At 39.5% G+C, this 13,458-nt stretch overlaps 2 protein-coding genes across 2 annotated transcripts; one reads left to right on the forward strand and one right to left on the reverse strand.

The window, feature by feature from the left end:
* Positions 1–5,034: 5,034 nt before the first annotated feature.
* On the reverse strand, positions 5,035–6,035 carry LOC113462712 (transcription factor DIVARICATA-like). The gene is made up of 2 exons (XM_026804580.2): positions 5,512–6,035; positions 5,035–5,318 (listed from the first exon to the last, which is right to left on the reverse strand). The coding sequence occupies exons 1-2, from the start codon at positions 5,892–5,894 to the stop codon at positions 5,141–5,143; spliced, it is 561 nt and encodes a 186-aa protein (XP_026660381.2). The 5' UTR covers positions 5,895–6,035; the 3' UTR covers positions 5,035–5,140.
* Positions 6,036–10,373: 4,338 nt separating this feature from the next.
* LOC103706926 (31 kDa ribonucleoprotein, chloroplastic) lies at positions 10,374–12,405 on the forward strand. The gene is made up of 4 exons (XM_008791202.4): positions 10,374–10,887; positions 11,186–11,287; positions 11,547–11,819; positions 12,029–12,405. The coding sequence occupies exons 1-4, from the start codon at positions 10,471–10,473 to the stop codon at positions 12,080–12,082; spliced, it is 846 nt and encodes a 281-aa protein (XP_008789424.1). The 5' UTR covers positions 10,374–10,470; the 3' UTR covers positions 12,083–12,405.
* The last annotated feature ends 1,053 nt before the right edge of the window (positions 12,406–13,458 follow it).

The raw sequence follows: 13,458 nt of genomic DNA on the forward strand, positions 1-13,458 counted from the left end.
ATGATAAGGAATGGAGTGGCCTCCTAGACCAAGCATATATTCAAAAAAGCCAATGGGGCGGCCGACTGGGTGGTTGCTTATGCGGCCCATCACTCAAGGTACACCCTGTAGTCAGAAGAGGAGAAGCTGCCATAGGCACTCCGCGAGCTTGTGTTTTTTGATTTTATTGGATGTATTCGTACACGCATTGTATGAAATATCCAAAAAAAAAAAAAAAAAACCACCGAGCTGAAAAGTTGGGGGCAAGTGTCACCTGCATCTTTGACCCCACATAAAGCACTTGTTCTTCAAGCCGGCATTCATCATCTATTCTAATGTATCACACTAACTTTAAGTATTTTGTTACCGGTTCATTTTTTCCTGCCCTGTAATACGAGAAATTATATTCTACATGACATACATCATATGATCATGCATGCCACGACTAATCATAACCATTATTTTTTTAACTTCTATTTTTCAATCAGTACAAAATGGAAGGTTATAATTGCCGGCATGCATGGCCACAGAATGCACACTGCAGCATATGATATAATTTTTCTGATCGTACTCTCGATTTCTTTTCACAGCGTAATCTCGAACATAGTGGTGATCATGTGCATTGCACACGCCATAGTTTAGTAGTTTAAAAATCTTTATGATACTATTCAGCACTGTAACACTGTTCATTAGGTTTTTTTTTTTTTTTTTGCTCTCTACTAACATAGAGAAATCCTGTAGGGCTCGTTTGGTTCGCTGGAAAAGAAGGGGGGAAAGTGTGGTCAACGGAAAAGTAATAAGATGCTCATTGTTTGGTTGGAGTTTTTAAAGGAGAGAGATGAGAAAGTTGTATTCCCATGAGAATATGATTCACACATTTCATGGAAAAGTCTTTCCCATGAGAAACATAGGAAAGTTACTTTCCTATGAGGCGGGAATCACTCCATTTTTACTTTTTCCCAAAAAGGCCTTCAATATTAAAAAGGCATTAAAGAGGTATTAAAGACCTAATTTTTATTAAGGGCATAATATGAATTATACATAACTTTCATAGAAAAGTGGATGGCCAACCAAACATAAGCACTTTGTAAATTTGTCACTTTTCCTTGGTCAAACAAACATGCCAAAAGTACTTTCCTAGGCATTCTCTTCCTATAAATTTGTTTCCCAGAAATCATATTTTTAGGAGAAAAAATGCTTCCCGCGAACCAAACGAGCCCTACTTATGCCAACTGGGGGATGACTTCCGTAGATTGAAAAATCCTTAAGAGATAATGCTGAGTTTTAGTTATTATATAATCATGTCGTCCTGAACATGGTTGTACTCTATTGTATTCATAATTGATGAAATAATCAAATTATTTTTAACATATATTAATTGTCATCTTGGATATTTCCTTCCAAATTCAAACTTAAAGATAGGGAAATTGATATTCTTCTTGAGTAAATTACTGAGCAGTAAAAGAAGGCATTGTATCCGGTTATTTTGAAGGGAAATCATGCCTTGGTTTTTAATTATTTAAGGGTAGGATATGAGCAAATTTTCATATTTAAAACAGGATTTCATCCATCTTGAATCTATGTTAGAAGATTAAAAATGGGTAACTCATGACTTGATCAGGGATACCTACGAAGGCGTGTCTGGAATCTGACCCTTTTAGATCAAACAGTCTTAACTCATAATGTCTGGGAAATACATTTTGTGTGATGGTATACCAAAGAATATGACCCACAGCAAACTTGTTGCATAACAATTGCTTTAGATTTCCATCTATTTTTTTCTCATAAGCAGATCAGGTTTGGATAATGATAATTAAGATCCTTTAGAAATTTGCGTATTGGAACAAAGTTGGATACATGCGTGCAATTTCCATGTCCTGAAGGGGGTTATTTGTAAAATAGCTATGTTTGGATTGAACTAATGTCAGCAAAATATGCAGAAATTAGCTCAAAGGGACATTACTTATGCAAGAGACTTATATGCAATATTTATATTGGTAAAGACGTTTTATGTTAAAAGTCTGAGTTAGTATCTGCGAATATTTAAGTTCAATCCATTAGTGGAGAAATTTGAGGCAAAGAAAGATTAGGAGTGCGGCAGCGGACTGGAGAGCGCAGAGGCGATGGACGGGGTAGCGGCCGTCGGCCGCGACGGGGGATAGGAAGGCATAATGGGGGAAGAAGAAGGTGAGTTTCGGTTTGGAAAGAAGAAACCGGATACTTACGAGAGAGGGGTATTTTCATCTCATAAAAAATAGTTAAAAATATGCTGAACGGGTTGTTATGAAACTAGTCAACAGAGATTTATTGTTATACTCGAGTCAAAGAGAGGGTGGAGAATTAATTTCTCCATTATTTTATTATTTTTATATACAAATTTATATGATTATAATCTAAATATTTTATTTACTTTTGTTTTGTAGATGGCGCTTAAGCATCGGATGAATTGCTCTGGACTAAAGTTTTTCTTTTTCATGTATATTTCTATGCACAGTTTCTAGTGAATTGTGATAACTACATTTGGTTTGTCACTTTTACGGAGTATTTGCACTTTTGCTTTAAGAATGCAATTTGCATTTTTAATTTCATATTGTGGGATGCTATTGATGTTTTCAAAAGGTATCATTAAGATAATTATTATTTGATATGGATAGTTTTAGTTAGACTTTCAATTTTATAATTCTTGTTCCACGACGTGTCATTACATAATATTTTAATGAATATAGCATATATTCCAATAGATTCTATATAGGTTGAATAAAATGAAGGTGCTAGATTGTTAAAAATAATTATCACTAGCATATCAAAACACTGCAAAAAAGTATTTGAAAAATTAAACTATAAAGGTATCACCGATATTTAAAAACATCAGTAAATTTATCTTCCGAGATAACTATTGCAAGCTAGATGTCTTTACTTGTACTTTTCAGCGCCACTAATTAATATTCAAAAGCATTTTGAAGCGCCGCTATTTATTATATTTTCTTTTACCTTTCTTTGTGTGGGATATTTTAGTACCGCTAAGCAAATTGGTGGCATTTCAAAATTACTGGTAAATATTAAAAAAAATGTTGCAAAACAAGATTGTTAGCAGCAACTATATAAACTTCATTGCTTAATAACATTTCACCAACACTTTTGGATGCCTCTAGTTAACCTTCATCGACATTTTGAAGTGTTACTATTTGTTATATTCTCTTTTATCTTTTCTTTGTGTGGCATTATTTTTGCCGCTAAAGAAATTTTTGGCATTTCTAAAATGCTAGAAAATATTAAAAAAATACTGCTAAAATATATTTTTGGTGGCACATATGAAAGCATCTCTAATTAATTAGAGACACGACTATTGGCGACATTAAGTCGACATTTGATAAAACTGCCACTAAAAGTATTAGTGGCATTTTTTTCTTGCTTTCAGCGGCACTTTCCTGTGCTGGCAAAGACATATTCTCTTGTAGTGTTAATTAGGATATAAATTAGGGCAAGGTCTTAGATTCTTCTCACTATTTCTCATATTTTTATTGAACTTTGATAAAAGGAAGAAAAAAAAGTTCTTCTCCGGCAGCAAATCCTCAATTTGTCAGAATCTTGAGCATGGAAACCACACTTCTTGCAGCTCCATTCTCCTGGATGCGTTAATTTTCAGTTAACAGATCATGATGATAATCTGACATAATTGAGAAGTAAAGAGAATGTCAGATGGTTTAATCTGAAGCACAGGAAAAGAAAATCATGAACCAAGCTCCATTTTTGGTGTCAAGAAATTTTCACTATTTAATCCCATTGCGTTACACCAACATGTCAAAGCTTTGGATGTCATGACTAGGAAAGGGTTCTCATGGTCACATATCTATTCCATACACAATCTGGCCAAGACCATTTCAATCTGATAAATATTGTTCTACGTTATCAAATTAAGGTCATACCATTACAACAAAGTTTAAAGACTACTGACCAGAAAAAACCATAAAAGCAATAGTGTCGAATAAGTTCTGGTGTTCACTTGTCTAAAAGCTAATCCAGCTGCAATCTAGTAGACCTGAGACATGGTAAACTTGCAATCTTTCCGCCTTTGGTCTTTTTTTAGGAGAATGCTTGTATAAGGCTAGATGTACTGAGGGGCTGCATAGCATATATAGATGGTAGCTCTACGAACAGAAAAATGATCATGAAGGGCATCTATTAGTATATATATATTTTAGAGAGAAAGGAGGCAAAAAGAATAATGGAACCAGGTGAAGTGAGAAAAAAAATTAAAGCTCTATTGGTCATATATAATAGAATATCACCTAGTTTCCGAATTTGAAGCACTAGTTCGAAAGGTAAAAGGTACAGATATCTAGGGAGGATGTTGAATCGCAGGTAGCAGTAAGCTTGAGCTGCATGGTTTACTCGACTGATTTAGATATGAAGGGATAGATAGGCTCATGACTTGAAGTATATGTCGTATAGTGGATATATAGAAGTTCAAAAGTTCTCTATTACATTAACTAGACTATTAATTATCCCAACATGACATCCACTTCTGAATCCATGTAGAGTAATATTAGTCCCTAAAACATATCACATGCCTAAAGATATCATGTCATATAGGAGATAGAAAGTTGTCGTGTATTAAATGATTTCTTGGATCACCGAGTGCAACATGACGATCCATCCGTTTTCTCCTAATGATTGGTGACGTATTACTTGATTGATGATCCATTGATGGCCAACCTTCGACATACGTGGATATATAAGACTTGCATGCGCTGCTTGTGGAAGCTCCATGCAAGTGCTGATCCTATGGTTGATGGCAGAACACTCAAGCCCCAATTTGTAATGCATGCATGAACTCCAAAACAACTCCAGTTTTATGCAGAGTGTCGAACGTGTCCCGTTCGGAAGAAGAACGAAGGAAAGCATTTCTTAAACAATTAAGAGCATATATATTTGGCACGGAGAAGTAGATACACGTATGCTAAAGGAACAAATATCACAAGCATCTTTTGCATTGAGAATCAGAAGAACTCGAGTCTAACTTCAACATCTTATAACTAAGCTAAGCTTTGTCCATATAATTCGAGGTCCAAGTTCGGAAGCTAAACTAATCTGCCGAAGAAACAAGAAAACAGCTGCTAATTATATGAAAAATTATCTGAGATGCGTCATGGAAGAAAATCTAAGGCTGGGTAATATCATGGATGCTCTTTCTCTGGTGCTCCTGGTTTTGTTGTTGGCGGTGGAAGAACTTCTGCGCATGACTGGCCACTTGTGCTGGCGTCCTCGTTACCACGAAATTTCGAGATATGGCCTTCCAATCCCCTCTCCTGTGAGTTGCAAGTCCTTGCAAAAATAACCTGCATGCATGCAACAACAATGTAAAATTAAATCATGTTTTCGAAGAAATCCCTGCCGAAATTTGTATCTTCCCGATCGAGTACTTGCTGTATGTATTTGCACGATGCTCTCCAATCTGCTGCATGCCTTGATTGGATTGCAAAATCTTTGATAAAATAATAATAATAATAATAATAATAATAAAATATATACCGGTGTTCCTCCTCGGTCCATGGTTTACCCTTCTTCCTCTCCTGACCCTGTTGTCGCGACCCGGAAGCGATGTTCGGGCCATCCGATGGGTGTTGCTTCGGTGTCATGCAACGGCCATCGCCAGAATTGCCACCTTCTTCCTCGTCTCTATAATCCGGTATCTCAACTTTTCCGGATTCAATTAGGTACAAGTCATCGATCAATACCTGGTAATGATATAAAACTTGACCTAGACTCTTCCCCGGAAGCTTGGCGGTGATCAGAGGCCATCGATTTGGCGTTCCTTCTGGGTATTCAACGAGAGCAAGCTCGAAAATTTTGTTCTCGTACCAACTCCACTCGGTTGGCGACTGCAGGGAACCAATCCCGCTTGAAGAAGCCATGATGTCTCTCTTTCAGATCAAGCAAGGGGAGTTCAAAGCAACAACCCCGTGGAACGTATAGTTTTAAGGAAACCCTAATATGGAACGTATGTCCCAGGAGAAGATTAATTAACGTAGGAGCTAGGAGATTAATTATGACCGTATTACTAAAAATGGACGCTTATTATTTCCGAATTAGAGATGATAAAGGATCCAACACAAAATCATGTCATAATAGGAAAATCCGTTGCGCAAACTAATAAGGTATTAAAAAACATGCACTAACCATACAAGGAACAAGTTTGAATTAATTTCCCGTGTGATTGATTGCCTTCCCAAAATAGATTCTTTCCACTTTCGTTCGATCCCGATACCGTGTGATTAATCTCGAACCAAACTCAACCTCCACGTCATGACACACCTAAACGCGCCTCATCGTCCATAACAGTCAGCATAAATATCTGTTATTATATCGTTCCTTTTATTAACCTCTTAAGCGGATCGAAGATGGGTCCCAAGAATACCGAGCTACATTGTCTCAAGGAAACTATGGGTCTTAATTGGCGTCAACCAGATCGAGTGAAAGGTCCTTCTTTCAGGCTGAAAGTAAGAGCCATTAATCATGACCGACTCAATTGGACTTCCGATTTAGTCTATTTGAGTTGGACTTGACCTAGTTGGGTTTAGTCCAACATTTGGATGGGCTACGGGTTAAGCTCGGGTGAAATTGGAAGGATTTCATGTCGTGGATGCGAGCTTGAGTGTGGATCACAAAGGATTAGCTGACAGCAAAAGATCCCGGTTATGAGTTCTTGCACAGGATGAAGGCTAATCAGGTCGTGTTTACGGGCAAACCATATTGGGATTTGGATGGGCTTGGGCTAATCAATGGAGGTACTGACGGTATTGGAGGTTTCGACAATGATCAAGTGGAATTGTTTGAAGCCCAACATCTTGTTCCGATGTGTGCATATGATATTGCCCCCTTTATAATAGCTCACGCCCTTAAAATAGAAGAACATGATCTGAAACTAGTACACTCACTGGAATCTAGTCTTCTATTTTTATGTTTCACCAACATATTTCAGTATTCTTTTTGAGAAGTCTACATATTGCAGCATTCTTATGAATCATAATTTGCTTGCTAAGAAGTGATGTCGATCAAGATGCGAGAATAATTATAAGGGCAGCGTTTAGAATTATATGGGCAGCATTAATTAGCAGCAGCAATATATTTGCAAGTTTATGGTATTTTACATGCAAACCATATGCCCCAAGATGCATCCCGAGGTTGGTTGAGAACTTTGTCTTGCTGCACTTTAAGGTGTAGAAATGGAGGGATCAAGAATGAAAAAGCTTCAATGGAGGAAACCATAGGTCTGGTGCCAAGGAATTGAACTTCCACTAAAAATTCAGAAAAGGTTCATGAAATTTTAATAAATTGGATTTTGGAAAATTATCACCAGGTTCCATTTCAAATAATATTATTATTACAAGTACACTTTAAAGCAATTAGTGAAGATGTTGAAATTTACAAGATGATAAAATTATTAGCAATTACATGATTTATTATTTTAACAACTTCACTAAATGATTTATTTTTATAGAATGATTATCCAAACTATTTTTTTGGTCGATCTGTTGTATGTTACTGAATATGATATATGTTACTGAATGCAATTAGACCTCTATTTTGGGAGATATATGTTGAGATGGCGGGATGGATAATAAGCCTCTGATGAAGCCTGACAGACAATATAGGAGAACTGGAGATGCCGTTGGAGCTTATTTTCTGAGGTTGACTTTTGCAATAAAGTTAGTCACATAATAAAGGTGGCTCGGCGACGTGGCCAGTGGAGCGCAGCCGAGACCCTTTCTCATCCGGATCCTCTCGCGGGCAGCGACGGTGGGAAAGAAGCACGGGTGGAGGGCGAGGGCAAGGAAGACGGCAGCGGACAGAGAATCAGACTTGGCCTGGAGGTCGAATGTCTGGTAGCCGGCGGTCGAGTGGGCGGAGGCTGCGGAGAGGAGGGCAAAGACGAGGGAAGCGAGGAGGAAGAGGAGGTATGGAGTGAGGGGGAGCGAGAGGAGGAGGATGGCGGCGGCGAGGAGGTGAAAAATTAGGAGTGCGACGGCGGACTGGAGGGCGCCGAGGCAGTGGACGGGGGAGCGGCTGTCGGCCACGACGGGGGATAGGAAGGCGTAATGGGGGAAGAAAAAGGTGAGTTTCGGTTTGGAAAGAAGAAACCGGGTATTTTTGAGGGAGGGGTATTTTTGTCTCATGAAAAATAGTTAAAAATGTGCTGGACGGGTTGTTATGAAACTAGCCAACATGGACTTATTGTTATACTGGGGTCAAAGAGAGGGTGGGGAATTAATTTTCCATTTTTTATATACACACCATCGTCTCTCCGCCGATGCGCCCACAACTCCCCATTCCTCCGCAGTATCATGGCCGCTTCTTCCATCTCCTTTCTGCATCTCTTCTTCTCCCACCAGCCTTACATGACACTGCCAAAATTGAATGAGCACAAGAGTTCTAAGGCTTCATCTCCGTAAGTACTCTCTCTAGGGATGGCAATCGGGTCAGGTCAGGTCATAAACGGGTCGGGTCACATGCAGGTTGGGTTAGAAAATCATAAACCTGAACCCGACCTATTTATTAAATAGGTCAGAAATTACAACCTGAATCTGTCATATTTAATACACAGGTAATCCGACCCGTTTAACATGTTTAATAAATAGGTAACCTGTTTGCCCAACCTGATCCGACCTGTTTAACCTGTTTGCCCAACTCGATCCGTTTAACCTGTTTAGACCTGTTTAACATGCCCAATCCAACCTGTTTAACCTGCCCAACCCAATCTGTTTAGACCTGTTTAATCTGTTTCCAAGAAATTACCGCACCGGCATCACCCCGCTCGAAGTAGCCCACGACCCTATTTCTCGAAGATGGCATGAGCCACCTCAAAAGAGCCATTCCTTACGAGTCCTAACGGTCACGGAGAGGCATCTCCAGCAGAAGTCTCACAGCGTCCTCCAAGTGCCGATCATCAACCGACCCGCTAATCATCTCGAGAAGGCAAAAGATGGGTTTTCGGCAAGCTTTCGAGAAGGTAGGAAACATAATACTCTCTAAGGAGTTTAGAGGCTACCCGGAGGAGGAAGGAATAAAGTGAGTTTTGAATTTCAGGCTGATTCAAGCTTCTAATGGTTGATTGGATCTAAAATAGGTCAGAAGCCATTTCTTTTTTCTTTTTTTCTTTATTTCTTTCTTGTTTAGTGAACGGTGAGAGGCCATGCACTCCTGCTCACTGATCCTGGTTTCAGGTTACGCGGAGGCCGAGGTTAATTGTTTCGTGCCTGGATTTTTTAATCTCTTCGTTACGCTCAAGTTTCAGCCTCAGATTTTATATATCAACCGGTAAATCGACATCATGTTTGATATTCCGATTGGACGTGCAACTTTGCATGTTAGCTTCAGTAATTGGGACGGTAACGCTTTTTTTTTTTATTTAGTACAAAATTATAAAACACTTTTTCTTCTTTTACTGATAAAAAGGGCGTATGCGCAATGATGTATACAGGTAATACTAGCACTCGTGCATGGATCATGCATTCAAAGTTCAGAAAATAGAAATTGCAACTATCATTCACTGACATAGAAAGGGTTTCTTTTTTTTAGGTGAAACGGACGTATCATATATAACATATATGGATACAACTCAGAAATCAAAAAACAGTACATCATGGAGAGCAATAGGTATCTCCGCCTCTTCCACCCATAGGTGATCTCCTGAATGGTTGGCGACAAAGGAAACCACTCAATGCGCAGCCCCATTTGCCTTCCTAAATACATGCTTCATCTGGATAACCATTCAATCACACAATATGACCCTATCTCTCAGTAGTAGGTGGTGATCACTGGCCCCATCTGATGCATGCAAAACCCAACCAATGACCGTCGTCGTGTCATCCTTCAGAAAAATATCTCTGGCCTGCAACGCACGTCGCACATAACTCAGCTCGGACCAGGTTGCTCTCAGCTCCACCCCAGGCATGAAGGTGTCAAACAGCTGGTAACCCCAGTAGCAATCATTCTGAAGTCCAGGCTCCTGATAATAAAGCCTGCACCACCTCTCTGGCCACCCTGCAAGACGCAACCATCAAAATTGACATAGAAAGGGTTCCCTGCAACAAAAAAATCTATGGTAGGGATCGAAATCATGACAAAAAAATATATTAAATCAAAATATCGACAATGAAAATTTCCAGTAGCTAGCATCCACTAATATAGGAAGAGTTTTTTAGATGACCGTAGTATATTCTTGCTTGCTTTGCCCCAGAAATAATCCACAAGAGAAACGGCAGCATACACGCCGAATATCTTAGGTGGAAAAGTTACCTTATCTTCCCTTTTTCCGTCATCCCTCGCCATTGGAGTAGAGGCTCTCCACGTCATCCTAAATATCCCCCCCTTCTCGCCCACGCTATCCATCCACCTCCTTCCTTCCTTTCCCTTCATACCTCATCAGCTAAGAGACCTGCTGCTGCTGCCACCACCATCATCACCTCAGTCTACCCAAATCCAATCAAAATGGCAGCCACTGCTGCCGTCGGCTCCTATTTCTCCACCGCCGCCACCCCACAGCTCAGCTCGAAGCTCGTCTCCTCCGATGCCGTCCTCCGACTCACCTGCGCTCGCCCATCGCGCATGCCGACCATCACGATTCTCGCAGAGCATTTCTCGACACCCGTGGCGACGTCCCAGAAGTGGCGGCTCCTGAGGATCTCGGCCGCAGTGGCCCAGGAGGAGGCCACTGCTGAGGTCCAGGAGGAGGAGGCGGAGGAGGAGAAAGAGACGATGGAGGAGGGTGGGAAAGAAGAGGAGGTCGTAGTTGCCACTCCCGCCCCACAAAACACCAAGCTCTACTTTGGCAACCTGCCTTATAATTGCGACAGTGCCCAATTGGCTGGGATCATCCAACAGTATGCAAACCCGGAGATGGTTGAGGTTGGCCCTGCTTTTTTGCTGAGAGAGTTCAGTAATTGCTCCAAATAGTCGATTGCATAGTTAATGAAATCTATGAACATAAAACTTAGTTTTGGATAACAAGTAGACTGCATCTTTATGTGAAGCGTCGACCTTGATTATTTCTTGTTTAAATGAGCTGACTAAATTGGAGATTTATTAGTTTGCACCGGGTGAGATTTATTAGTTTGATTAAATTGAGATTTATTAGCCTGTTTAACTAATATTTATCGATAAGCCTCAATATCTCTAGCACTAACTGATCTAAGCATGTTTTCAGGTACTTTATGACAGGGATACTGGAAGGAGTCGAGGATTTGCATTTGTAACTATGAGCTCTGTTGAAGATTGTGAAGCAGTCATCCAGAATCTTGATGGAAGTGTAAGGACTCTCTCTCTCTCACTCACTCACTCTCACACACACACATACATATGAGAAAACAATTACAAATTGATTTCATTAGTTGATGAATGTAATGACGGATGCATCATATATGTAATATATCATGCATGCTTGCATTTGCATTGCTTACTGCATGAAAAATTAGATGCAGTCTCAGATGTATTTTGGTGTTGCAATGAATGATATGCACTTGGCTCTTCTAATCCGTCCTGTCTTGCAAAATAAATTCCTATTTCAGCAATATTCTGGGCGAACCTTGAGGGTAAACTTTTCAGACAAACCCAAGCCCAAAGAGCCCTTGTACCCTGAAACCGACTACAAGCTCTTCGTGGGTAATCTATCTTGGTCGGTTACATCTGAAAGCTTGACCCAAGTGTTTCAGGACTATGGTAATGTGGTCGGAGCTCGAGTTCTTTATGATGGAGACTCCGGCCGATCTCGTGGTTATGGCTTTGTATGCTACTCGACCAAGGAAGAGATGGATGCTGCTCTCCAATACCTCAATGGAGCAGTAAGTGTTTTATTCTTCTTCTTAATGCACAATTCTTCTTAATGGAGCTTGAGTACACAGTATGCAGCAAAGATAGATAGATATATTCACACATCAATGGGTTCTTTATTCTAGTGAACATCTGAAAGAAGATTATTTTGGTATGTGCTTTAATGCTTGGCGGATCTAATGCAACTTAAGTTGATGGTGAATTGTTCACCAATTTGCAGGAGCTAGAAGGCCGAGCTATGCGAGTTAGCTTGGCTCTAGGAAAGAAGTCATAAATGAAATCTTGGATTGAAGATATTTGAAGCAAGCTTCCAACAATAACGTATATGGGAGGTCGGATTTGCTCCAAAGCATTGAAAGGGAGATCCTTTACTTTTTCAATATTACATTTGTCATCCATTTCGCAAATCCCACTAGATTGCAGGGATGGCGGCAGCTATATTGTGCTGAAATTTGGTTGTATCAAATGAGAACTACCTCCGGTTATCTTTAGATAGTCTGGGATTAGTATGGTATGCTGCGGCACTTGGAAACATTTTTTTTTAAACACCATCGTGTTTACTTTCCTGCAGTACAGGAAAGAAATGATTGAAAGAAATACTGTCGCAATATAAGAGATGATCATGGATTGATAGAATTGGGGAAAAAAAAGAGAAAATGCAGTGAAAGGAAAAAGGAGCGATGGAAGACAATTCTCCTCCTGTATTGTTTTCTTTAACAAATTTTTAGCAGTTTATGATTACCCTTTAAGTCGTGAGGTGAGCGGAAATAAAAACGATTCTTTAGCCCTACCGTTTGCTATTAGGCTGGTCTCGGGCCCTGAAATATAGGCCCGATATCGATCCGGGCCCAGTTCATGCTCAGGTCTAAGTCCGATATAAGGTTTCTCATTTTTTGCTCTCAAAATTTACCTTTTTTTCAGAAGGTGAAACTAATAATGTCTTGATCTTCTTTTTTTTCCCCTTTTTTTAACAAAAAATGGAATTTAGTTGATATTTAGCTAATCATGTTATCGATTAACTATTCCTTTGCAGTCAAATATAAGAGCGTTTTGGTATTGTTTCTGTTCTATTTTTCTTTTCGAAAATCCAAGAAGAAAAATAAGCGTGGTCAAGCAATATATATGATCAAACACATCTAATTTTTAAAATATTCATAAATTTTTCTCTTTTTTTTGGTGATGTGGTGGCTCAAAGGATAAAGCCTGAAAAAAAAGGGTAGTAGCTCGTTAATCCAAAAAATCCTCTCATGGCAGACACATTTTGGGATAGTGGCCAATCAATCATGGCTTCAATCTTTCTTTGATCAACTTTGACTCCGTCTTCTGAAATGATATGTCCCAGATATTCTAACTCTTGTTGTACAAATGCACACTTTGAAGCTTTGATGTAGAATTGATATTCTTCAAGAATATGCAGCACCAAATCTAGATGTTCCACATGCTCCTCCATTGTTTTAGAATAAATCAAAATGTCATCAAAGAAGACAATAACAAACCTTCTTAAGTAGGGCCGGGAGATATCATTCATAACGGCTTGGAAGGTGGATAGAGCATTGCACAATCCGATCTTTGATAGTTGCTTCATTTAGTGCCCTGTAGTCTGTGCAAAACCTCCATGTGCCATCTTTTTTCCTAACCAAGAGCACCGGT

This window comes from Phoenix dactylifera, chromosome 18 (genome assembly GCF_009389715.1).
Source record: "Phoenix dactylifera cultivar Barhee BC4 chromosome 18, palm_55x_up_171113_PBpolish2nd_filt_p, whole genome shotgun sequence".
Classification (NCBI taxonomy): domain Eukaryota; kingdom Viridiplantae; phylum Streptophyta; class Magnoliopsida; order Arecales; family Arecaceae; genus Phoenix; species Phoenix dactylifera.

Bases quoted from the DNA above. Each gene is read 5' to 3' on its own strand.
- LOC103706926 (XM_008791202.4), top strand. From the start codon at position 10,471: ATGGCAGCCACTGCTGCCGTCGGCTCCTATTTCTCCACCGCCGCCACC. The intron at 10,888-11,185 runs GTTGGCCCTGCT...GCATGTTTTCAG, and splicing joins CAAACCCGGAGATGGTTGAG to GTACTTTATGACAGGGATAC. The intron at 11,288-11,546 runs GTAAGGACTCTC...TTCCTATTTCAG, and splicing joins TCCAGAATCTTGATGGAAGT to CAATATTCTGGGCGAACCTT.
- LOC113462712 (XM_026804580.2), bottom strand. From the start codon at position 5,894: ATGGCTTCTTCAAGCGGGATTGGTTCCCTGCAGTCGCCAACCGAGTGG. The intron at 5,319-5,511 runs GTATATATTTTA...GCATGCATGCAG, and splicing joins TGGACCGAGGAGGAACACCG to GTTATTTTTGCAAGGACTTG.